The sequence below is a fragment of the Ictidomys tridecemlineatus genome, chromosome 9 (assembly GCF_052094955.1).
Source record: "Ictidomys tridecemlineatus isolate mIctTri1 chromosome 9, mIctTri1.hap1, whole genome shotgun sequence".
Classification (NCBI taxonomy): Eukaryota; Metazoa; Chordata; class Mammalia; order Rodentia; family Sciuridae; genus Ictidomys; species Ictidomys tridecemlineatus.
The window spans coordinates 19,493,561-19,518,268 of NC_135485.1; the positions used below are offsets into that span (position 1 = coordinate 19,493,561).

At 35.7% G+C, this 24,708-nt stretch overlaps 1 protein-coding gene and 1 long non-coding RNA gene across 4 annotated transcripts in view; one reads left to right on the forward strand and one right to left on the reverse strand.

The window, feature by feature from the left end:
- Positions 1-411: 411 nt before the first annotated feature.
- On the reverse strand, positions 412-8,407 carry LOC120892390 (uncharacterized). 3 transcript variants are annotated; one of them, XR_013425745.1, is made up of 4 exons: positions 7,987-8,407; positions 4,461-5,047; positions 1,733-3,607; positions 412-926 (listed from the first exon to the last, which is right to left on the reverse strand). It is a non-coding gene; the product is annotated as an uncharacterized LOC120892390 (long non-coding RNA). The 3 variants fall into 3 exon arrangements; XR_013425744.1 differs by lacking the exon at positions 412-926 and having other exon boundaries at positions 963-3,607; XR_005737049.2 differs by lacking the exons at positions 412-926; positions 1,733-3,607 and having other exon boundaries at positions 4,393-5,047.
- A 74-nt stretch (positions 8,408-8,481) lies between these two features.
- Positions 8,482-24,708, forward strand: part of Tbc1d19 (TBC1 domain family member 19) — a 141,658-nt gene continuing 125,431 nt past the window's right edge. The window contains exon 1 of the mRNA XM_005318905.5: positions 8,482-8,615. Within this exon, the coding sequence (XP_005318962.1) occupies positions 8,517-8,615 (99 nt within the window). The 5' untranslated portion in view covers positions 8,482-8,516. The remainder of the gene's footprint in view (positions 8,616-24,708) is intronic.

Genomic DNA, 24,708 nt, shown 5'->3' on the forward strand with positions numbered 1-24,708 from the left:
AAATTGAATTGACATGTAATAATTGTATATTTTTATGAGACACAGTGTGATATGTCAATACATGTATACAATGTAGGTGTTTTAGGTAATTGGTAGATACATCACCTCCAACATTTTTCATCTCTTTGGGTTGAGAACTTCATTTAAAACGTATAATTAATTTATTATTATTATTATTAATTTTTTATTTGTTTTAATTAGTTATACATGACAGTAGCATTTATGCAGTTTGATATGTCATATATAGATGGGGTATAATTACTCATTTTTCTGATTGTACATGTGGTAGAATCATATTGGTCATGCAATCATATATGTTCATAAGGTAATAATATCAGATTAATTCTTCTATCCTTTCTATTCCCCTATCCCATTCCCTCCCTTCAATCCCCTCTACCTAATCTAAAGTAACTCTATCCACCCCTGCCACACACACACACATCCCTTATTGTGAATTAGCATCTGCATATCAGAGAAAATATTCAGCCTTTGGTTTTGAGGATTGACTTATTTCACTTAGCATGATTTTCTCCAGTTCCATATATTACTGGCAAATGCCATAATTTCATTTTTCTTTAAAGCTGAATATAATATTCTATTGAATATATGTACCAGTTATTCCACTGTGCTATAAACATCAGGCATGATTCCTCCTGTCAAATTGCAATCTTGAACATGCTAACCATCCTCCCTACTAGACCTAAGCATTTTTGAGGCAAAATAAAGAAATGTGAGCAAGTTGGGTTCAGATAACAGCTGTATTATTCTAAACTTTATTGTGACTTTTGACAAATTATCTAACTTCAAATGTTTTATAGGCTTCCTAGCCTATAAAAATTAGAGAAAATAATGATGCGGCATTCCAAGGGTTAAATAAGATAATATTAGTTTCTTTCCCTTCATGTTGAATCTCCGAAGTCCTAGAACTAAAAAAAGAAAAGAAAAGAAACAAGACAACAATCTACACACACCAAATGAACTTTGTTGAGTAGTGGAAAATTATGAGGGAAATTATCAGAAAACTAGGATAAGAGCTTGGAACCCCGCCTCCGTCATCTTGTGTGATGACTTGCAACAATTCTCTTAATTCTACTCTTGGAAACAACAAATTCCACTGTTCTCAAAAGGAAAAGAAATGAAAGCTTTGGTTTGCCAAGTTTGTTCTGACAGTTAATGTTTCAGGAATGTAGAAACAATTCTTAAAATTTACAAACAATTTCACACCTTTACTCATACCCTGAAAACCAGCCCCATTTTCTCTTCTCTTTCTTTATTTGTATTGTCAAGTGAAGTGGGCCAGCAAGTGAGTCAATTGAAATGGAAACATTTATTTATCTGATGTAATGAGTCAATGATGCCCTTTAAAATTGTTTCCAGTATGTTTTGAAATTAAGTAACATCACTAAAAAATGCTCTGACTAAAACACTCGGGGTGAATCATAGCTATGCCTCTTGTATCCGCCAGGGACTGAAATTTGATTTTTGCCACATTTTCTTTTCCTTAACAGAAATCCAAAGTGCTATTTGACATTTATTTAATTCCATGTTTAGTTTCATGAATCAAACTTCTAAAATTTATTTATTTATTGTGTATAATTTACTATTTAATATAATTAATTTATTTATTATCATTAATGTATTATTCACTTATCTATTTCTTTATTTATGGGATCTGGAGAGCATCTCATATCTCAATAGATAGAGACCAAGCATAATGGACCCAGGTGCTTACCAGGGTCATCTTGGAAGGGGCCCTGGACACAGCTGTAGTTAGTCTCCAAGAATGCAGTCCAGTGCAGTGGAGAAACCAAGGACAGTAGAACAATACTTCAGGATAAAGAGCCAGAGAGCCCTGTAAAACAGAAAGTCAGCATAGATGTGTCATAGGATGTCAGGAAGATAGATGGATCAAAGTAGATAAGACTCTGAGGAAACTGTGACTAGGACAAGGCCAGTTCAAGAGCTATGTCAAGAGCTGTGTCATAGCCATCTTGTGATGTTCATATTGTGTTAACTTGGCTAGTCTATGGCACCTAGTTGTCTGGTTGAATACCAATCCAGATGTTGCTATCAAAGTATTTGGTAGATGTGATGTGTTTAATCAGCTGACTTTAAGTAAAACAGATTACAGTGTGGGTGGGCCTCATCCAAGCAGTGGAAGGCTTTAACAGCAAAACTGAGATTTCCTAAAGTTTTCTGCCTCAAAGAATTTCTTTTATCAAAGAAATTCTGCCTGACAGCCTATGGATTTCAGACCCAAGATGGAGATATCAACTATTACCTGAAGAATTGTTGGTTTGCTCTATATATTTCAGGCTTGCCAGTTCCCACAATTCTCCTTTTTCCTCCCCACTTTATTTGTACGTCCCCCATTGGTTCTGTTCTTCTGGGGAACCTAGACTGATACATCACTCTTGGCATTCTTCTTTTCCAGTGTGAAGTTTGGAAGACTCAGTTGAGTTGGAGAGTCATGTTTAAGGCTGCAAGAACACAGCCAAACAGTGCCCCCTGGAGAACATTTGAAATGGTTGGGATTTCCCTCAACCAGCGCTTACTGCCTTCTGGGAACCTTATTAGGTACTAGACACAGGTTGGATTCTCCAGAAGCACATGCTGACATAACAACTTGAGCCTGAAAGTATATTGGAAAGTGATTCCAGTAGTAAAGACATGGGGGAAGTGAGGGGCTGGGGTTGTGGCTCAGTGGTAGACTGCTTGCCTAAGCATGTGAGAGGCCCTGGGTTTGATTCTCAGCACCACATACAAATAAATTAAATAAAGGTCCATTGACAACTCAAAAATATTTAAAAAAAAAAAAAGAAATGGGGGAAGTGAGACAGGGAAGGGAGGGGAAGGAAGATAAAACAGGATAGGTCAATGAGTAGGGCCTGGCTCAGGTGGGCCATGGAGTGCAATGTCACTTTGACTTCTGGGAGACTATCCATGGAGCATGCTTTTGGGTGACAGGAAGAATGCTGAAAACCAAGGATAGAACTAGTGTGTGAATTTTCTGGATGTTGCAATATTCAAACATTTTTATATTACAGTGAACACAGACATATTTTGGAATCTATACATAAAGTTTCATGGATTTTTGATATAAAGCATGAGAACACAAGATAAATCTGAGCTAAGAACCATTGTTTTGGTGCAGTCTTTGTATTTCTCCCCTCTTTCTCCTTTGTATGAAACATGTAATTCCATTTTCCACTTGAGAGGCTTCTCCTGCCAAGATGCCTACTTTGTTTCAGAGTCCATGGCTCCGATCCTTTCACAGCAGAGGGCTTGTCCAGGCTTATCTGTTTCCAGTCCTGGATCAGACTCTTGGCTCCTGCCCTGGGATCCCTCCTGTAAATGCGATCAGCTGTGAGTCTGCTGCTTCTGCTTTGGAGTTGTATGCTCTGATCGCACACAGGTTCCACTCCCATATAACTGGACCTCTGGCATTTCTAGGTCTGTAACTTAATTCTAATTCTTCATCTGCTTCTATGTGGACAGCTTGTTAACTCCCCTAATGGATAAGAACAGACCCAACTGGAATCTTCAACTTGCTCGCAAGTATTAATATCACAGCTGTCCTACATATGCTTGTCTGCCTTCAAGACAACTGGAATAAAAAAAAAAAAGATGGTCAATGGCATGTCAGTTTCTCAGAAAACCACAGAGAAGTGCCCATATAAAATAAGAGAGATCCACTAAAAAGTAAACATCTGAAGTGAAAATGTGTGTGTGGTATGTGTGTGTGTTGGATGTAGTTTGGAGAAGGTAAGTAAGCAGAGCTGTCATCATAAAATGGAGGAGAAAATGAGCCAAGTGAATCCAACTCTACCGTCACCCAAAACCTGCAGGAAGTACATGGAGAAACTAGAATGTCACTTTTTACCACTCTTTTGCCCCAAATAGTATGAGACTATGTTCAGTGTTCATCCCTGTTTGTACATCCAAACAGAATAACCTAGAATTATAGGAGAGTGACCTCTAAGGAGAAGAAGGCCTCAGTTGAGAGTAATTTATGAACAAACTATTCTCTTCCCAAGTTACAGATTTTTGTATTTTTTAAAGATTTATTTCTTAGTTTTGGGTGGACACAGTACCTTTATTTTATATTTATGTGGTGCTGAGGATTGAACCCAGTGCCTCAAGCATGCTAGGTGAGCACTCTACCACTGAACCACACCCCCAGCCCCTGTCTTTTTTTTTTTAAATAACATTTGCAAATGTTCTGCTCTTGTCATATAATCTTAGACCTTAGTTTGTAAGGTCTTATTTGTTTTTAGTTTTTAAAATGTCACCAGGATACTGAGAAAAATGTCACATAGATAAGAAATATAATATATATTTGGGATCTGGTCTGAGCATAGCCATCTGTGTGTGTACAGTACATAATCTGGATATTGTTGAACTCTGAGTAGTTTATTTGTAGTCTGATTGAATCACATGTCAGTGAGGGATGCTCATACCCAAGTGCTCCTATCACAGCACCATCATACACTGGTGTTATTTGGACTAAAGCACACCACAAAGCAGAGTCAACCCAGAATTGAGGAAAAAAAACACCAGATCATCTTTCCAGACTCCTGTGGAGCTAGGGTGGCCACGTGACAAGCCTTAGGTGATAAGATAGTGGCAAAGTCTTCCTGGGAGCTTCTCGAGACAATATCCTTTCCTCAAAATAGGACATATACAGTCATTGAGAAAACCTTTGTTGTGTCCCCTTCTTTCCTGCCTCTCAAGGCAGCAGTAGGAGGATGCATAGTTGGAGCTGAAGTACCGTCTTGCAACTGAGGCAGTCAGCTGGAAGGGCATGCCGATATGCGGAGGTTAGAAGACTGGAAACGAGGAGGAACACTTAGGTTCTTGATAACGTTGTTAATATGCTGAACCAACCATGGGCTCTCTTCCAGACTTGTTGGTAAAATAAACGTCCTATGATTTAAACCACTGAAGTTGGGTTTTCTCCTGTTTTATATTTAGCATAGTGTCAACACAGTCCCTGAGATTACTTATGGAGCCAGCAGCCCAGTCCTCTTCGTCCATATACAATTGCCTGGGGACAATGAGAGAGTAGAGAATAAGATGGCTTGATACTCAATCTGAGCTCAGAAATAAGGTCAGACTCCCTTTGTAAGAATCAGACAGGATTTCCATGATTTTTCGTGAGGCCTTTGTAAACCCTGGGACTCAAGCATCTTTGGAGTTTTGCTGTTTTGACAGCACCAAGAAACAGCACCTTGGACAGTGACTTTAGATTATCAAGCATTGCTGAGGTAGGAAGAACAGAAGGTCATGTGTAGACTTTTTCCTGAACCCTCGTGTATTACTTGGGGAGGACTTCCAGAAGTAACAAGAAGAGCCTTTGAAAAGCACTAAGATCGTGGGCCAGCATGTATGAGCAAACTGCACAGTGACAGGTAATGGATATCATTATAAGCTCATTTGTTTCCAGACAATGAGGTCTGTGACCTTGAGAACACACTCAATGCATATAATAGTTTTTATTTATGTTAAGTAAATTTATGACAACATGCAACTCAGTTTATTCTATTGACAGAGCATGCTAAAATCAGTATCTCCTTCTAAAATAACTGAAAATATTTTTCACTGTACACGGTAGGGTTTATGCAAGCCACACTTGTGTGAATAAATTAAGAATATATCATAGGCTATAGCTGAAGTGTACCTTGCTTTTATGACAGACTGGGCATTTGTGTTAATCAGGGTGTTTCTGATGTGGTCCACATCCTTGTCATAGAATGCTATTAAGAAGTGGTTTTCAAATGCATTCTCTGCCCACTTCTGGGGAGATTTGACACAGCATTATATGTAAAATTGATCAAGGTAGAGTAGGTCTGAGAGAGGCAGGATTGGGCTCAGATCCCCACACTGGTTGGCCCCAAAGTATTTCTGTTGTAAATTTGAGTGCAGTTTGAGCAGTTGTACCTCTGCATTTATTTTTCTTTTTTCTCTATACAGTTGTAACTACTCAGGTGAGATTGGAACCCATTTGCTATTCATCTTCTAGGTTGAGTTATGTTTTACTCTGAAATATCAGAAATGAATGGCTTTTCTCAAACTTCACTCACTCTGGGTACAATAAGGATTTACATGACAAAGTCCCCCTCGGTGGGATGAAGATGGGATTCTTCCCCTTCAATTTCTTATAGAACAATGACTTTAAAGTAATAGAATTTCCATATACACAGGTGGAGACTCAAGAAGTTACACCACCCCTTTGGGACTGAGAATTCCTTGATTGAAGAGACCATTTTTTACTCTTCTTTGTATTCTCTGCCATTCCTAGCCTGGAACAAGTGTTCTGAAAGGTCTTGTCAAATTGAATTGTAGAAAGAGAAGCCATTCTAGAATTGAATTATACTTCAACACACCTGTTTCTGTGTACGTAAGTAATATTTTTTGAACATGAGGATTGAAGCTTTTTTTTAATTTGAATATGCCTTCAGAATGAAATCTAAACTTCTTAGTTGCTTTAAGGTTACAAATTATTCTGTTTTTTAAAAAAATGATCTTAAGCCTCTATCTGTGCGTGATATAGTTCTGGGAATTTTCAATGTATTGCTATGTTTATTTAGTCACTACCCATTCCTTATAAATACCACTGGGCATATTTTTTTTTACTTAATTATCTCAGTTTCAATATTTAATTTATTACTATTTATTAATATTTTAATACTAGGTATATTTGATCTTTATAACTTCCTTCAGGCTTTCTACCCTCCTGCTGCAGATGAGAAAGGTCAAACTCTGGTGGGTGAAGAGACTCATGAAATTCCTAGGGTATACACTAGGAAGAGAGCTAGAAACTTATCTGATTCCCAGTACTGTGGTTTTCTTCTTGTCCTCTTTATGCTCTATGACCTTTTTAATTTAACTGAACACCTTTATCTCTTTACATATCACCCCCATCTCTAAAGAACTTTTACCATAGTTGTCTTCCTATCTTCTCTCCTCTCCTTCTCTCCTCTTCCTTCTCCTCTACTTGATTTTTTGTCTTTTCTCCTCTCTCCCTCTCCCTCTCTTTCTCTCTCCTCTTTCTTTCAAGTGAGAATTGTATTGAGATTCATAGATGGGTGGGGTATTGCCTTGGAGGGAGTCCAAAGAGCTAAGATGATCTACTCATTTATGGAATTGTAAAATTCTGAGTTGGGGGAGAATATTTTGTGAAGAAACAGTATGTTTTGTAGAGTTGGTCATTAATTGCCTTTACACATTTTCTTTCCTGTTTACCTCTTTCCAAAGTTAGCTTAATAAACAAATTTATCCAAATGGGATTAGTTGAATCACTTACTTCTAGTTCTAAAAGTTTTTTCAATATATTTCCTTGAAGATAAGGATCATATTTAAAGCGGGGCGCAGTGCGCAAGCCTGAAATTCAAGCGGCTCAGGAGGCTGAGGCAGGAGGATCACAAGTTTGAAGCCAGCCTCAGCAATTTAGGGAGACCCTAAGCAACTCAGCCAGACCTTGTCTCTAAATAAAAATATTTTAAAAAAAGGGCTGGGGATATGGCTCAGTTTAATTATCCAGTACCCCCCCACACACCCCCAAAGAATTATATTTCATCAAATCTTTGTGGTTGGATAATTTCTTATAAGAAATAATAAGTTGAAAGCTGAATGAATTGTGAATAAATGATCGAATTAATGAATACACAGAAGAGGAGGAACTTAGATGGTAAATTCCACCAAGATGACCGTCTGATTCATCCTTGAGTTGATGATACTTTGTAGAAAACCTACATATATATGTATGTATATGTATATGTGTGAGAGTATATATATATACACACACAGTTAGTTAGTTAGTTAGTTTTAGCTGTTAGATGAGAAGAGACTGTCTACTTACTCCTAGCATATAACTAGGGAATAGGTTTGGAATGCTAGGAATAATATATAACTAGGGAATAGAAAGAGAAGAAAATGAAATAATATCGTGTGCTCCCTACAGTCTAGGTGCCTTCAGGGTTTTACCTCAGGTAATCGTCACAGGATCCTGTGAGTTGGCTCATTTTACAGGGGAGGAACCTGGGATCTCCAGCGCACACCCCGTCAGACCCTGGGAAGTCCAGCGGGTGGTTTGCCCTATGGTTGCATTCACAGCGCTGCGGAAACTGAGAAGCGGCCGAGCCATGATCCTATAGTAAAACAAACACACATCTCTCTCGGTTCCCCCTTCCGCTTCCGAGACGTCGTAGCTCGGGAGGCCAGGGCTTCTAATGTCGCCTTTCAAGCACAGACCAGGCCAGAACAATGAGGTGAAAGTTACAGCCTTTCCCTGGTCCTTTTCAGCCGGCGGAACCCAGGTGCTGGGGGTTTCAGGCGCGGAGGGGACCCGAGAGGCACGGACACACGGCCCGGCAGTTGCCTGGTAACGCCCGCTGGAGGAGTCCCAGCGTAATTAGGTCCCAGAGAAGTATCCCCGGCCCTGAGCGCGACCCGGCGGCGCGTTCTCTCGGTGCCCGTGGTCAGTCCCCGCGGCTTGGCGGGCGAGGGCAGGGGAAATGTTGCAGGAAGAGTCGGATCTGTCCCTCATTATTGCCCAGATAGTCCAAAAGCTTAAGGGCTCCAATCTGTACGCTCAGCTGGAACGGCAGGCCTGGGTAAGTGGGGCCGAGGGGGAGGCTGGGGCCGGGCCGGGCGCGGGGCCGCCGGTCCCCTGGGCACTCGCCTCACCCAACTCACCCAAGTCGGGTCTCGCCTCTGCTCTCCCCCGCTGGACTCTAAAATCTCCTCTATCCGGGCTCAGCGCAGGCGTGGGATGGAGATTTCAAAAAGAAGGGTGGGGCGCATCACGCCTTTCTTCAGGCCCGAGAAGAGCCGAGGCTGCTCATTCACTAATCTATTCTCGTCTAATTCATTCAGCTGTTTATTAAAAGTGGCCTGGACCATGGCTTCCCTCACTTTTTTTTTTTTTTGCCTTGTGGGTGGATTTGGGACCTAGGTGCTTTCCCCTCACCCGGTCTCTGTATACTTTGTTGCCCTTTATCTTCTCTGCAGTGATTTCCCCCCTTTTAGTCCACCCAGCCTTTATTAATTTGTAATGCAGTAGGCTCTGTGAATGCATAGATTAAGAGACCTTCGCTTTTCATTGTTGTTGTTGTGTCATGTAAATGGAATCATAGACTATGTAAATTGTTTGTGCATGCCTTTGGTCATTTAGCATAAGGCTTTTGAGATTCATGCATGCAGTTGATATTTCAGTAGTTTTGTTCTTTTTTTTATTACTGAGTAATATTTCCTTGTTTGGATATCCCATGGTATTTGGGTGGATTACTGATTAAAGGTAAAGTTGATATATACATTCTAGAATAGCTTTTTGCTTAGATATTTTTTTCTTTTTTCAAATACCTAAGAATGGAATTGCTGAGTCTTAATGGCCTCTGAGCTTTTCCTAAATAGCACTTTACATTCTCATCAGCAGTTATGAAAATTGCAACTGTTCAGCATCTTTAATAGCAAGCGATGATGGCTTTTTATTTATTACTTTTGATTAATTCATTTTATTTATTACACTCCTCTAGTAGAAGCATAGTGGTATTTCCCTAGTTAAAAATGACATTAAACCTTTCTCATGTGCTTGTATCTTCTGTGGTGAAATTGCTTGTATCTTCTGTGGTGAAATAGTCTTTTCAAATCTTTTGCCCATTTAACGTTTGTGGGTGTTTTTTTTTTTTATTGTTGAGTTGTAAGGATTCTTTTTGTTGTTGTTGTTTAATTTTTTAAAATTGTCAATGGACTTTTACTTTTATTTATTTATATGTGGTGCTGCGAATTGAACCCAGTGCCTCACACATGCTAGGTAAGGGCTACCACTGATACACAACCCCAGCCCAAGGATTCTTTATATATGATACAAGTCTTTCATCAGATATGCATCTTGCAAATATTTTCTCCTAGTCTGCACTTTGTATTTTCAGCTTCTTAACTGGAAATTTCAAAGAGCAAAATTTGATAACATAAATTTTTAACCATTTCTTATGATTTATGCTTTTAGTGCCCTGAAAGTCTCTGCCTAATGCAGAGCCTCAATTTTTTAGTGTTTGTTTTAATAGTTTAATAATTTTGGCTTTTATGTTTAGGTCTGTGATGCATTTTCAGTTAATTTTTTTTAAAAAAACTGCAAGGTAAAGCCTCCCTGCTTTTTTATTCTGAATGAACGTCCAGTATTTCCAGTACCCATTTGTTTATAAGCCTAGCATTTCTCCATTGATCTCCTTGGCAACTTTGTTAAAAATCAATTGTGTCTAGTGCTTTCTTTATTCTGTTCCATTGATCCGTTTGTGTATTATTATGCCAGTACTATGCTATCTTGAGTTTTGTAACTTTATAGTAAGCTTTCAAATCAGGTCCTCCAACATTGTTTCTCTTTTTCAAAATAGTTTCTAAAATTTATATGGCAAAGTAAAGGACTTTAGAATCAACTTTTAAATTACTACAATGCTCTTTTAAGATTTGGATTGAGATTATGTTGAGTCTGTAGATTAATTTGGGGAGAATTAAAATCAAACACGATATTGAGTTTTCTAGTTCATGAACATAGTTTATTTTTTCATATTTATATATAATCTTTATTTTCTCTTGTCAGAGTTTTGTAGTTCTAGTATACATATTTTATATACTTTTTATTTAGATTTTTCTCTAAGTATATCATGTTTCTGATACTATTTTAAGTAATAAGTTTATCATTTCAATTACCAGTTGTTTATTGTTAGTATACTATAATATAATTGATATTGGTCTATTTACTAAGTGCTTAATAAAAGACTGAGACCTTGCTGAACTTACTCGTTAGTTATAGCACACTTTTCATAGTTTAGGTAGGATTTTCCAGATACATGTATCGTGTGCAAATAAAGACAGTTTTGCTATCTTTTCTATCTGTATGCCTTTTATTTCTTTTTCTTACTGTAATTGTGCTACATAACAACTCCAGTGCAATGTTGTATAGATGCTTTTTATCAAGTTGAGCAAGCTATCTTCTGTTCCTGGTTTTCTGAGAATTTTATTATGAATGAGTGATAAATTTTGTTAAATATGTTTCTTGCATGTGTAGAGATGCTTATGTGATTTTTTTTTTCCTTTCAGTATGTTGGTAAGGTGAATAATTTTGACTGACTTTGAATATTTCACCAATTTTGCATTCTGAGATAAATTGCACTTTGATATGATGATTCAGTTTGCTGATGTTTTGCTAAATATTTTGTGGTTTTATTCATTAAATATATTGGTAGTTTTCTTGTAGTGTTTTTATCTTGTTTTGATATTGGGTAATGCTGATCTTATAAAATAAGTCGGAAGTATTTTCTTCTCTCTTACTTTTTGGAAGAATTTGTGAAGCATTACCTTTATTTCCTCTTAAAGTGTCTTATAGAATTCCCAATGAAATTACAAGGATTGGGAGTTGTGTTTTTTTTTTTCCCAAAAAAATGTTTTTAATAAAAAATTCAATATAAAAATATATGTTGGACTAATTAGGTTATGTGTTTCTTCTTGTAAGATTTAGTAGTTCTTAATGTTTCAAAAGTTGTTCTTGTAGAAGTAGAGAGTAGAATAGTGGTTACCAGAGGCTGGGAAGGGAGGGGGATGAGTGGGGTTCACTAAAAGGCACAAAAATGCAGTTGGATAGGAGGGTTCAACTCCAGTGTTCTGGGCTGCCTGTGGTTAACAAGGATTATCCAAAATGGTTAGAAGAGAGGATTTTGTATGTTTGAACAGAAATGATAAATGTTTTGAGGAGATGGATACAATTATCTTGATTTGATCATTCCATATTGTATACACGTGTCAAAACATCACAGCATATCTCATGAATATGTACATTTATGTGTCAGTTAAAAATAAAAAATAAAAGGTGGTACTTAGTCTACATTATCAAATTTATTCACACGAAGTTGTTTATATCCCTTTATTTCCCTTTGAGTGATAGCTCCTCTTTTATCCTTGATATTATAATGGTATTTTATCTTTTTTTCTTAATTAGCCTGCCTAGCAAGTTTTATTGGTGTTTTCAAAGAGGTAGCTGTTGTCTTCATTGTTTTCCTGTTTTCAGTCTTTTAGTTTTTTTAACTTATTATGGTGTTCTGCTTGCTTTGGGTTTAATTGCTCTTTTCCTAGCCACTTAAGTGGAAATTTGTATTATTGATTTGATACTCTTCTTCTGATATAAAACTGTAAATTTTCCTCTATGTTTTAGCTGAATTAAGATATATTCTATTGCATTTTCACTTAAAAAATTCTGCTGTGACTTTAACTTTGATTCACAGCTGTCTAGAAAAGCATTGTTTAATTTTTAAATTTTAGGGGATTTTTACTGATACCTTCCTCTGATTTCTGGTTTAACAATATGTGCATGTTTTCAGTTCTTACAAATTTGTTAAAGTTCTGTTTATAATAGAATAAATTCTATTTTGTTGAATGTTTCACGTACCCTCGAGAAGCACTTTCATTCTGCTGTTGCTGTTTTATAAATTCAATTAGGTCAGGTACTAAAATTGATAATTTTTTGAAGGTACTTTTCTATAAATGTCAATTAGGCCAAGGATCTAAGATGGGAAATTTTGTTCAAGAATTCTCCATGTTTACTGAGGCTGGGGCTTCAGACAGTATAGTCAGGAGTCAGGCTAGGTTTGGGTTTTATTGTCATTACCCTCAGTGTGCCACAGGTTTCAAATTCCTTCAGTGGTGGGCTTGTGTTACCTTTTATTTGGAATAGGTATTGGGGAATGGGTGAGTGTGTCTCAGTATTTGTGTGTTATCCTCACCTTTCATTCATCTCTGCTTGCCTGTTACTTAGAGGGAGATCTCTCCCCATGCCTTTGTTCTTCCCCCAGCGGGGCTTGATTCTTTATTCTCTTGTCTCAGTCCGTGTGCTTTGTCCTGGGAGTGGATCTTCCTTACCTTTGGCATAACCAAACTGTGCCTTGTATCTGTGGCAGGTATTGGGTGAAAGAGAGACCTGCCCTTCCCTAGTGTTAATTTATTTCTGCTTTGTATTGATGTAGGATCCTGGGCCCAAGAGATTTTGCAACTATTTCACAGCATGAGAGGAAAGTTTGGTCAATAAAATAGTTTTATGCCTATTTTACACTGGCAGCCCAGCCCTTCTTACATATTTGTGCCACAAAAGTGTGCTGTCTTTGAATATTCCTGCTTTCCCACAATCTTTCATGAGTCTGGTGGAGACAAGTGGAAAAGAGCATCCAAATGAGCAAATTCTCTTCTGCTTTGTGAATTCTCCTAGCTACTCCAAACTGACATGCTGGCCCACACTCGGTGCGTGTGTAATAGGAACATTTTAGTTGATTTCTTCTTGCTCCCTTGTAGGGTAGCCCCCTTTTCCTTCTGTGCTCTGCCAAAGGTGAAATAGTCTGTAGTCCTGTCTGTCCTTTGAGGAGATTGTTATTCTTTGGAATTTAGTTCATTGGTTTTTTTTTTAATGGGTACAAAAGCTATGATTTTTGTTGATTATACTATTTTATCCTCATTGTTAAGACTGAGAGTAACATTCTCTTAGAATGGTTTTCTACAATGGAGTTAGCAGAATAATTTTAAGATTGCAGCTATGTCATGAGAAAGAAAAATTGGTGTGTGATCCTCTTTCTTGTAATATTTTTGTCAAGCTTTTTATCAAGGTTATGCTGGCCTCATAAAATGAGTAAGAAAGTGTTACCTCCTTCTTTATTTCCTATTCTCTGCAAGTATGTTATGAAATTTGTTATTTTTTAGGTGTTTGGAAGAATTCTCCAAGGAGGCCAATGTCTAAAGTTTTCTATTTGGGAAGTTTTCTTTTTAACTGAATGTGCTTTTTTAAAAAACATTTTTAGATGTTGATGGATCTTTATTTTATTCCTTATTTATATGTGGTGCTGAGAATTGAACCCAGTGCCTCACTCATGGTAGGCCACAACCCCAGCCCCATACTTTATTTTTAGAATAGTTTTAGGTTTACAGGAAAACTAAGCAGAAAATGCAGAGTTCCCTCTCTCCCTCTTCCTTGCACATAGTCTTCTCTATCATTCACATCTTACATTGGTGTGGTACATTTGTTACAGTTGACTAGTATTGATATATTATTTGTCACTAAATTACATTAAGGTTATACTTGTCTTGCTCTGGGTTTAATCCCCAGTATTGCAAAAACAAAACAAAACTAAATAAATCTGGCCAACAAATGCATAAAAAAATATTCAACACCCTTAGCAATCAGGGAAATACAAATCAAAACTGTACTGAGATTTCATCTCACTCCAGTCAGAATGGCAATCATCAAGGATAAAACTAATAATAAATGCTGATGAGGATGAGGGGAAAAGGTACACTCATTCATTGTTGGTGGGACTGCAAATTAATATAGCTATTCTGGAAAGCAGTATGGAGAATCTTCAAAAAAAAAAAAAAACTAGGAGTGGAACTTCTGTATGATTCTTCTTGGTATTTATCCAGAAGAACTAAAAACAGCATACTATAGTGATACAACAACATAATTGTTTATAATAGTGCAACTCACAATAGCCAATATATAGAACCAGCCCCGGTGCTGGTCAATAGATGATAAATGGATAAAGAAGATGTAGTGTATATACACAATGGAGTTTTACTTAGCCATAAAAGAGAATGAAATATGATATTTACCAGTAAATGGATGGAACTGGAGAACACATGCTTAGTGAAATAAGCAAGATTTAGAAGATCAACAGTCGAATGTTCTCACGTATATAAAAGTTGGAGCAAAGTAAGTAGGGTTGGGTGGGGTCAGATATCATAACAGTGAAGTAGGATATTGAGGGGGAGGGAAGAAGGACCTGAAAGGGGAGAAAATTTAGAATAAATTTGATAAAATTATAATGCGTACATGTACAATTGTACTACAGTGAATTCCACCTTTATATTTATCTTTAAAGCATCTATTAAAAATATAAAGATGAGTGCAAGGTAGACCAGTAGAGTAGGAGAAAGGGAATACAAGGAGGGAGGAGGAAAGGGAAATGGGGAAACTGGGGACTGAATGGAGTAAATTAAATTTTGTGAATGTATGATTAAGTCAGAATGAACCCAATTATCATGTGCAATTATAATGCCCCAATAAAAGCAAAAAAATTTAAAAAATTGTCTTATATTTTGGTTCAAGTGCACTATCAGGTGTGTTTTGCAGATATCTCCCAGTCTGTGACTAGTTTTCATTCTCTTCAGTACCTTTCTGAGTAGTTTTAGTTTCAATAAGTCCAGCCTGTCAGTTTTTTCTTTCATGGGTTGTATATTTCACTAAACTACAGGTCACCTGATTTTTCTCTTGTGTTATCTCCTAGAAGTTTTATAGTTCTGTTTTATGTGTAGGTTTATGATTCATTTGGAGTTAATTTCTATGAAAGCTATAAGGTCTGTGTCTTATCTTTTTCTTTTCATTTTTCTTTCTTTTTCCTTTCTTCTCTGCTGCTCTTCCTCTTTCATTTTTTTCTTTTTCATTTCTCCTTCCTTCCTTTCATACATGCATGACCAATTGTCCTGGTACCATTTGTTGAAAAGATTGGTTTTTCATTGAATTATCTCTACTTCTTAAAAGATCAGTTAACTATATTTGTTTTGATCTATTTATAAATTTCTATTAAGTTCTGTTATTCTGTTTGTGTATACTTTCACCAGTTCCACAACATTTTGATTTTTTAACTTAAGTCTTAAAGTTAGTGGTGTTGATCTTCCCGCTTTGTTCTTTAATATTGTATTGGTGAGTTTTAAGTAACAGATTCAGATGTAATAGATATAGGAATATTCGGATGTTCTATTCTTTCTATTGTCTGTGTTGTTAAGTTGTGCTTTTCAAGGAATTTATCCATTTAAGTTGTATAAGTCATTGGCCAAAAAATTTCTAGTAAATTTTAATTTTGTGTGTGTGTGTTTGAAGACTTTTTTTATTTCTGGTAATGATGATTGTGTTATGTGTGTGTTTGAACAGTTTTTCTAGGGGTTTATCATTTTTTAAAATCTCATCAAAGATTCAATTTTTGGTTTTGCTGATTTTCTATTAATTTCAAGTCAGCTTATATTATTAATTTCCTCCCACTTTTTTTGTGTGAGTGTGGTGGTGCTTGAGATTGAACCCAGGAGCACTTAACCACTAAGTCATCACTGGTTCTTTTTATTTTGAGACAGGTCTCACTAAGTTGCTTAGGACCTCACTAAATTGCTGAGGCTGTCTTTGAACTTTCAGTCCTCTTGCCTAAGTCTCCTGAGCTATTGGGATTTCGGGTGTGTGCCATTATGCCCAGCTAATTTCCTTCTACTTCCTTTGTGATTGATTTGCTATTCTTTTTCTAAGTCTTTAGATGGAAGCTTAAATTATTAATTTGAAGTCTTTATTTTTTTCTAAAGTATACAGTGAAGATTATAATTTTCCATTTAAGCACTGTTTTTAACTGCATCTCACAGTTTGAATGAGTCATGTTTTTATTATAATTTTATTAAAAATATTTTAAAATATTATTTTTAAAATTTAACAGTAGTATTATTTTGAATTATATTGCTTAATTTCCAAGCAATTGAGATATTCTTTTTATATTTTTGTTGTTGATTTTTATATTTTTGTTGTTGATTTCTAGGCTGAGGCATGCTTTGCTGATTTGCTTCCTCTTCTTGATTTGCTGAGGCTTGTTTTATATAGACACTTTTGCTGAATGTTCCATGTGACCTTATAAAAGTATGTATACTGTCACTGTTAGATCAGATTATGTATATATATCACTGAGGTCAAGTTGCTATAATTATGATATTCAACTCTTATATATTCATATTGAATCTTTTTTCTGTTATTTCAGCTAATGAAAGAAATGTTAGAATCACCCACCATGGCTGTGTATGGTAGTCCTCTCTTATCCATGGGGGATATGTTCCAAGACCTCATGGAATGTCTAAATTCAGATAGTACTGAATCTTATATATACTATAATTTTCCCATACATACATAATTATGATAAAGTTTAATTTATGTATAAGACACAGTAAGAAATGAACAATAATAACTAATCTTAAACTAGAACCATTTTTTGGATAAAAGATTTATTCTTATTGTATATCTTAGCAACATCAGTGTATTATTTATTTTTTTATTGAGAGATTTCACCTTTTCATTTAAAGGAAGCACTTTATGGTTTCCCTTTACCATGCCTGAATTGCCAACATCAGTACTCTTGCGCTTTGGGGCCATTTTAAAGTAAACTGTGGATTACTTGAACACAAGCACTGTGTTACTGTGACAATAGATCCAATAACCCATGTGGCTACTAAGTAATTAATGGGTGGGTAGCATGTACAATGTGGATATATTGAACAAAGGGATAATTTGCATCCCAGGCAGGATGGAATGGTACAAAATTTCATAATGCTATGTAAAATGGCATGCAATTTAAAACATGAATTCTTGTTTCTGGAATTTTTCATGTAACATTTTTGGATTAGAGTTTACGACAGGTAACTGAAACCATAGAGGATAAGCGGGAAACTACTCCATTTCTCTATTTTTCCTTTAATTCTTTCCAATTTTTGCTTTTATTTTATGATTATTTTTATTGGTTTTACATAGATTTATATTGTGATATGTTCCTTTTGGATTAACCCCCTATCATTATGAAATATCCCTCTTTATCTTAAATATGGTTCTTGCCTTAATGGTGTTAGTATAACTACATTTGCTTTCTTTGGGTTGTTAGGAGTTGTATGGTGTGGTTTTTTTCCATTCTTTTTTCACCCTCTTTGTGACTTATTATTTAAGGTGTGTCTCTTGAAAGCATCCTCTAGTTGTTTTTAAAATCTAGACTGACAATTATAGTCTTTTAATTGTATTATTAAGTCTATTTATATTTAATGAATTTACTAATATGTTTGGTTTCCTATTTCTCATCTTAATATTTTCTTCTTACTTGTTCCATTTGCTTCTTATTTTTTCTTACTTCACTATTTTTGATTATTCAATAATTTTAAAGAATGTATTTGATTTTCTGCCATTAAATAATTGAAAAAAGTGTGCATTCCTTTGATTCATATCTCTGCTCCTTCATCTATTCCGATAACTCTTAAATTTGATCTTTTCATGTTATCCCATAATTCTTGGATGTTCTGTCAATGGTTTCTTACCATCTTCTCTACATGTTCAACTTTACTTTCAAGATTATATATTTTGTCTTCATTTTCTCAGGTTCTGTCTTCCAAATGGTCTAGTCTGTTGGTGATGCTTTCTATTGAATTTATAATTTGGTTTACTGATTTCTTCATTTAGAGGATTTCTGCTTGGATTTTTTTTTTCATGATTTCTAACTTGATTGAAGAGGTCTTTCACTTCCTGTATTTTTTCTTTAATTTCACTCTGTATACTATCCTTTACTTCATATGTCAAATTAACTACATACAATCTGAACTCTTTCTTGGACATTTCTTCTACTGTGTTATCAGTGGCTTCTGTTGTTGAAGCATCTTGGTTTGTTGAGGTGCTTTATTCCCTTGTTTTTTCATGTTGTTAGTGTGTTTTCCCATTTAAAAGTATGAATCTAATGCAGGATAAATTCTACCCTTAGACCTATACTGTCCCTGAGGTTTCCAGTGCTTCATCTTTACTGGTGAGACCAATATCAACAGCACCCAGTGTACACAATATATAGCCTTAAACCTAATAGCTCCCACTAAGGAGTCTTCTGCTTTCTCACATTAAACCAAAATGACGAGTTCAATAACTATCTATAGTACAAATAGAATATTTGTTAAAATGATTTACAATTTCAAATGGTGGATGAGAGAACAGAGGTGGTGCAGTAGCAATATAGAGGAAGGAAGAGAGAAGCTAGAAGTAAAAATTCACAGGAAGAGTGGAAGAGGAGCTGACAGAGATTGGCTGTTGATTGTTGAAAAGTTGGAAAGAAAATCCAACAAAATAGACAAGAGACAGGAAGAATACAACTAAAGAGAAAAAAAATTAAAGTCATAAGAATAGAACAGAAATGCAGAACACCATTCATTTATCATCAGCAGCAACCACAGAGGCATCGTGGGACGCCAGGCAGTGTGGGAATTTGGGTCCAAGGTAACTGAGGCCGTGTCCAGAGAAGACACCTCCGGCAGGCAGCAGCCTCTGTGGCAGCCCAGGAAGAAGGCTCCAGGCAACCCCAGGTTGGCAGCCGTGGCATCAGAGGCGGTGGCAATGGCGGTAGTGGAGTAGGCAGTGGGTTGATCGACCTCTTGTGTTATTTTTGATGTGCATTTTATGTATGTATACTCCAAATCCCATAAGACATTGCTATGAGTGTTTTGTAGTGTTAATATTTGGTGAATATTTTTTCACTCTTAACCACGTTGTTATCCTTTTTATTATTTCCTCTGCATTGCCATACTTACTGTAGGATTATCCTTCTGAATTGGCAATAGTTTTCTTTCAGCATAATGAGGTGTCATTCTGTTGTCTTCTGTCCTACTTGTTTTCTTTTGAGAAGTCAGATGTCACTGAGTTCATGTATGCATGTATGCCTCACATCCATCTGGCTGTTTTTAACATGTTCTTTCTGTTTTTGGTTTTCAGCAGACTAGTTAAGATGTACTTTTTGATATGGTATTGTTATTTGTATTATTATTTGCTTAATTTATTCTGTTTGGAGTTTTGGGACTTCTTAAATATAGAGTTGAAACCTCTCACCAATTTTGGAAAACTATTGATGACTATTTGTTCAAATATTAATTCTGCCACATTTTTGTCTCCTTTCTTTCTGAGTCTCCAATTTATACATTAGCTCTTTTCACCAAGTACCACACTTTCTAATAACTTTTAATTTTCTATTATTATTGTTGTGATTGTTATTATTATTTTCTGTTCAGTTTGGATATTTTCTTTGACCTTTAATTCATTAAACATATTTTAAGCTTTTTCATATTTCTGGTATATCCATCTAATGGGTTATTATTCATATTGTATATTCTTCAGTTCTAAAATTCCAAATGGTTCTTTTTTTATTGGTGATAAAAAAAGAATTAGGTGAAATTCTCTATTTTTCATCTATTTTATCAGTTTTTTCCATGTTTTTCCAACCCCCCCTTTGGTAATACTATGCTTTGAAACACTCAAAATTATTTTAAAGCTTTCATCAGCTTAATACCAGTATTTGGTCACCCATGGATGTCTATTTTTTTTTCTCTTAGTTTTTTGTGTGACTTTCTTGATATGACTTAGTTGAATGCCATGTAATCTGTATGAAAAAACTATGGACCCTTCAGATGATATCTTCCATTATAGAGCGTTCACCCTTCCCACCAGGGGTCAGAGAGTCTTGTGATCAGTTACATTAATCCAATTAGGGGATATATTGAGTCTGGGGTTTAGTCTCTCAGGGTCAATCTTTCTTTGGTTCTTTTTTGTCTTTTCAGGTTCTTCAACAAAGGATTTGAGATACCCTGTAGATTTTCCTCCCACTTGGATCCCGAACTCTCTCTACTTTCTCACTGTTTCCCTGCTTAGGTTTTTCACCTTCCACCACACATGGTTTCAGTGTTCAAAAAAATTTTGTGAGGAAACAAACAACTAACAACTGTGTGCTTAAGATTTCCAAAGTCTCTGCCAAAGCTTGACTTCTGCCTTGGTAGCCATGCACTGGGTTGTTTTTTGTTCTTTTTTAAACTACTTTTTTTTTTTTTTTTTAAAGAGAGAGTGAGAGAGGGAGAGAGAGAGAATTTTTTTTAATATTTATTTTTTAGTTCTCGGCGGACACAACATCTTTGTTTATATGTGGTGCTGAGGATCGAACCCGGGCCGCACGCATGCCAGGCGAGCCCGATACTGCTTGAGCCACATCCCCAGCCCCATGCACTGGGTTTTGTTCTGAGTTTGACCCAATTCTCAGGTCTTGTCCATGCTCAGAATAGGCTAATAATCCCAAAGAAAATGTTGCTATTGTAGCCAGTTCATCTGTCAAGATTTTCTCCTGTTAGTCCAATTCTGGTTTCTTAGCAACTGTATGTACCTTCAAATAAATAATCTGTGTGTGTATCTCTCTCTGTGTGTTGGGGCTCTGTTATTTGTTCTAGGAAGGGGTGCTAGTCAGTTACCAGCTATTCCATACTACTTGGAAATATACATTTCATTTTGTGAGGATTGAACAAGATAATATACTTTTCATAGTAAGTGCTCTTTAAAAGGAAGACTGGGTGTTCTTTACAAGTCCAAACAAAATATCACTTTTAAAAACTTAAATCCTCTATGTTTAAATCCTCTCATTGCTTTTAGAAGAGCTAAGTACAAATGTGATTTTTAGATTTTTTCCCCTGCCAATGACTCTTCTCTTTTAGTGCATATAAACATTGACTATATTTTAATATATCCTCATGTAGAGTGAAGTATTTTCTAGAAAGGGGAAATGTTTTTTGTTTTCCGAATATTTCTGAGTTAATAAGTCAACTACATCTTAAAATTGAATTTCCTCATTCATCTCCTAGACATTGGGGTGGTAGTCTAATTCCAAATTTGATTTCTAGCACATTTCAGAATTATTATTTTGTTTTGTTATTCATTATTCTTATTTAAAGTGGATGTTGGATAAAACCCCAAATGTTATTTCTGTTCCATTAAAATTTTAATAAGTCTTGTTACTCAGATTATCATTATAAATAATAGGATTGTGAAAGGAAGGAACCTGAAAAGATAGACTTTGAAGAGAGAGGGAACAATACAACTAATAGGCTGTTATCATTTATTGGAAACCCAGAGCATCTCATTATGGCATCCCTTGCTGAAATTTACAAAATTATATCTCAAATATACAGGATCTACACTGGTATTGAAAATTCTATATCATGATTACAGTTTAATATCTTCTTTTTTGATATCTCTTTAGGGTAGGATTTGGCCTTTAATAAAAGAAGACCTAGATTGGACTACTACAGTTAACATATTAATAATTGAGTGATTCTGTATTTGGCATGAACCAGGAATTGATGACATATTTACCCATTTCTACTTTGTCTACTTTTGTGTCCTTTACTTTATTTACTTGTGAATAAATGAATGATGACATACAGGATTTCAAAATAAAGAAGTGTTTTTATTTGTTTTTTGTGGTGCCTTGTATATGCTAGGCAAGCACTTTGCCAATTGACCTATATCTCCAGCCCCAGGAAGTTCTTGCCTATGTGTAGTATATGTATTTGAGGTAGACGATACATATTAAAATGTGGGTTTGCTTGTGTAAGTAAAACTCTTGTTTCATTGAGATGTTTAGAAAAGGTCATGTTGGGTTCCTGAATTCGCAAGACCAAGTTGAAATGAGGTGGAAAAGACTGGTTATTAGATGTGAACTGAAAATTGTTTCAGGCTTAAAGTACATCATGAAAGGAGGCCAAGAATAAAGATGTGAATGAAGGTGGAGAAGACAGTCAGTGCTGGCAGAAAAGCTGGTCAGTTTGGGGATGTCAGCAAAAGAAAGCCAGTGAGGGATTCATCTTCAGGTGAGAGAAGCCAGAGCAGGACTGGAATTATTCAACACAGATTGAGTAGAAGGCACAGCCAGCTTTTAGAGAGCCAGAATCTCCAACTGGAAACTAAAACTTATTCATGGCTACAACATTTGTCCACTGTGATAGCAATGGACTCTTGAGAGAAATTAAATGAAGTCCAGACCAAAAGCTAATTATAAGAATGTTTAGGAATTGATGTGGGAAAGGGCATTTTATCTTTTTTATTTTTTAGTAGCACTTCTCTCTGAGGTTTTTGTTTATACCCCTAAATGCACTGTGAGTTCCTCAAAAAAAAGGAAGGTATCATGTTTTTCTTTTTATACCCAGCAACTGTCCCATTGGAAGCATTCAATTGATTATTGAAAAACAATACAAATGAATAGGACATATTCTATTGAAAGGAACTGTCTGGAGATCTAAGAAATCTGGAAAGCTTCAAGGTGGGAGGGTGGGAGTGAGTTCCTATTGTAAGAGCACTGGGTTTATAGGGTCTCTCTAGACAGATAAGATTATATAGATTGGGTGGGACCAGATTTTTAGAGGGTTGTAAATTTCTGAATAAGTTTGCCTTGATGCTACAGGGAGTGAAGGGCTTCCTGAGGTATTCTGAGCAGAGTGAAGGAATGGGATTGTTTTTAGGAAACATTAATCTGCCGCTAATGAGCAGGATGGATAGAATCAGAAGCAAGTGCTTTAGTTTCAGCCTCTTGTCTTTTCTTTCCCGTGTTTCTTTGGATCTTTGGCTGTTCCACAAACTGAGAGCACATGAGGCTGTTTCCATGCTGTTGTCCACTCTTTCCACTCAGCCTGTGTTGCTCTGCTTCTGTTTTTCAATTTTTTTCAGTAAGAATTGTTCAGTTTTCTATAGATGATACCTCTGTTGTAACATATTTTCTTTCTTATACTGGCTTTTAAAATATTGGCTCTCTTCCTTACTATACTAAAAGTTTCAGAGAACAAAAACAATGTCTTAGTCCTCTTCCATTTTTCATGGGTTGCAGGTTGCAGATTGTAGGTCTGTCCAAGAAATCATTAGTACATTAAAGAGTGGATAAAAATGCATTAATTAAATGCTATGTAATAGCTACTGTGCTGCATCTTGATATATATATATATAAAGAAAGACTTTTCTTTAAGAAGCTTTTAGTCTAGTGCAATGGTTGTTCAAGCTTGGTCAGTGGAACTCTGGTGGTCCCTAAGACCACTTCAGAGCACAGTTATTTTATAATAACAATAAGCTATTTTTGCCCTTTTTTATAGTATAATGGCAATAGTGATGGGTTCAATTTCTAATATGTAAATCAAGACACTAATACCAAACTCTCTAGTAGTCATTACATCCTTTACCATCACATACTTATAATGAAAAAAAAAAAGCCAGTTTGACTTCAATGTTCTTGGTGAAACAGTAAATAATTCATATTATTAATTGTCATACACTGAATACACTGAATATAATATTCCGTTTAATGAATGGAAAGTATGCATAAGTCACTTCTGCTGCATACTGATAGAAGGTGGTTATCTAGAAAAAAGCATTTATGAGATTGAGTTCCAAATTGAATTGCTGCTTTAAAAAACGAAACCCTTGAGTGGCTGACCAAAAACTATTGTTACTCATACTCACTTGTATATATAAATACGTACATGGATATATATATATATATATATAAAAGCATATATAAATGCATGTAAAAGAAACCCTGTACTTGTTAAATCATAACTCATCATCCCCTCCCCAACCTCTGAAATTATCATTTTACTTTGTATCTTTGTTTATATATTCATGTATATATTAATATATATAAATATATATATACACACACAATATACACATTATATATATATCTCGCATGTATGTTATTTGTTACAATTCATGTTGTCATTAAAAAAATATTTGGCTGATTTTTTAAAAAGATTAGTGAAGTTGAGTCTGTCACTTCAAAGGAAAGTTTTATGTGTTGCCAATGACAAAATTCAAGCTTTAAGTAAAAATTAGAGTTTGAAAACACTGTGAACTTGATGGCTTCTCAATATTTAAAAATGTTTCTGATGATATTGGTGGTGATATTAATGAATGTTAGTTTTTGATACTGTTTAATGAAATGTTTCAGCCACATAACCTAGTTAACCAATATATTTGAACACACATGTTACAGAATCATATATAGGTAAGAGATCAAATTGCAAGGCAGATCAATGCATTTTTATGTTTAG